At 66.5% G+C, this 1213-nt stretch overlaps 1 protein-coding gene across 1 annotated transcript; it reads right to left on the bottom strand.

Annotated features, from left to right (window-relative positions):
• Positions 1 to 40: 40 nt before the first annotated feature.
• EMIHUDRAFT_259303 (hypothetical protein) lies at positions 41 to 568 on the bottom strand (the record flags this gene model as incomplete). Its single annotated transcript, XM_005757889.1, has 2 exons — positions 41 to 202; positions 308 to 568. Coding segments are annotated over 2 exons (423 nt in total), but the record flags the coding sequence as incomplete, so codon positions are not given.
• Between the last annotated feature and the right edge of the window lie 645 nt (positions 569 to 1213).

The raw sequence follows: 1213 nt of genomic DNA on the forward strand, positions 1-1213 counted from the left end.
CCACCTGGAGCTCGCGCCGGAGGGCGCGGTCCTTGCTCACCGGCGACGGCATCACGAGGTCGGCGGTCGGCGCCTCTGGCGCGCACTTTGGGCAGAGCCAATCGCCGTCGGGGACCTCCTCGAGCGGAGTCGGAAGGCAGCGCTGGTGGAAGGCACTGGTGCAGCCGAAGCCGTCGCAGAGCAGAATCGCGTTCCCTTCCGGCTCCTCCCCGCTGCCGCAGGTTTTGCACTTGATGGCAGCGGCGGCGGCAGCGGCGGCGGCAGCGGCGGCAGCGGCCGCCCGCGCCGTCGGTGGGTTGTAGGCCACTTTGAGGGTCGTGGGCGGCTTCTTTGCGGCGGCCTTCTTGGGCTTGCCGCCGGCTGCGGGCACCGCGCTGGCGGCGGCCGGATTGGCCGCGGCGGCTCGCGCCTGCTTCTCTGAGCGGTACTTCTTGCCGTCCGGCCCGATCCACGTATGGTCGGCGACCCGAGAGCCCGGCGGCCCGTTGGCGCGAGGCTTGGTCATCCGCGTCCAGCCGGGCCCAATGTCGCACGGTATGGGAGTCGACCACGGGATCTTCTCTGCCATCGCTGCCGACGCGAGGGCGCTGTCCAGGCCGGTGCGCCAGTCGCGCCGTTGCTCTCTGGCGGCTGCTCAAAAAAAAGAAGTGTGTGCGCGACGCACTGGGGCCGCATCGTGCAGGTGTGGACCCTGTCCTCCTCCCCTATCCCTCGTTTGGCTTGTCTGTTTTCTTTCTTTCTGGGGCCCCACTGGGCACGGGACTGGCGCGCACTGCCACTGGTAACGAAAAGAATTAGGTGCCCTGTAGGCTTGGCTGCAAAGGCCAAAGGGGATTTTTGTTGTGCTCCGCTTCTCCTTCTGAGAGTTTGTGTTTGACATTTGAGAGAGAGATTTTGAGACATGCCAGACAGAGAGAGAGAGAGAGAGAGAGAGAGAGAGAGAGAGAGAGAGAGAGAGAGAGAGAGAGAGAGAGAGAGAGAGAGAGAGAGATGTTGTGTGAGAGTTTAGAGAGAGAGAGAGAGAGGGAGAATACATTTTTAAATCCTCGCTCGCCGCCTCGCCCCTCCCGGCGGCGCGGCGGCGCCCGCGACGGGCGGCTCGCCCCACGGCGCACCCCGCCGCCGTAGGTACTCGAGGTGCTCGCCCTCCAACGACGCCGCGGGGGGAGGGCCGCGACCCGCTGGGCCGGCTGCCGCTAGCCGGCCGGCCGCT

This window comes from Emiliania huxleyi (assembly GCF_000372725.1).
Source record: "Emiliania huxleyi CCMP1516 unplaced genomic scaffold EMIHUscaffold_8976, whole genome shotgun sequence".
NCBI lineage: Eukaryota > Haptophyta > Isochrysidales > Noelaerhabdaceae > Emiliania > Emiliania huxleyi.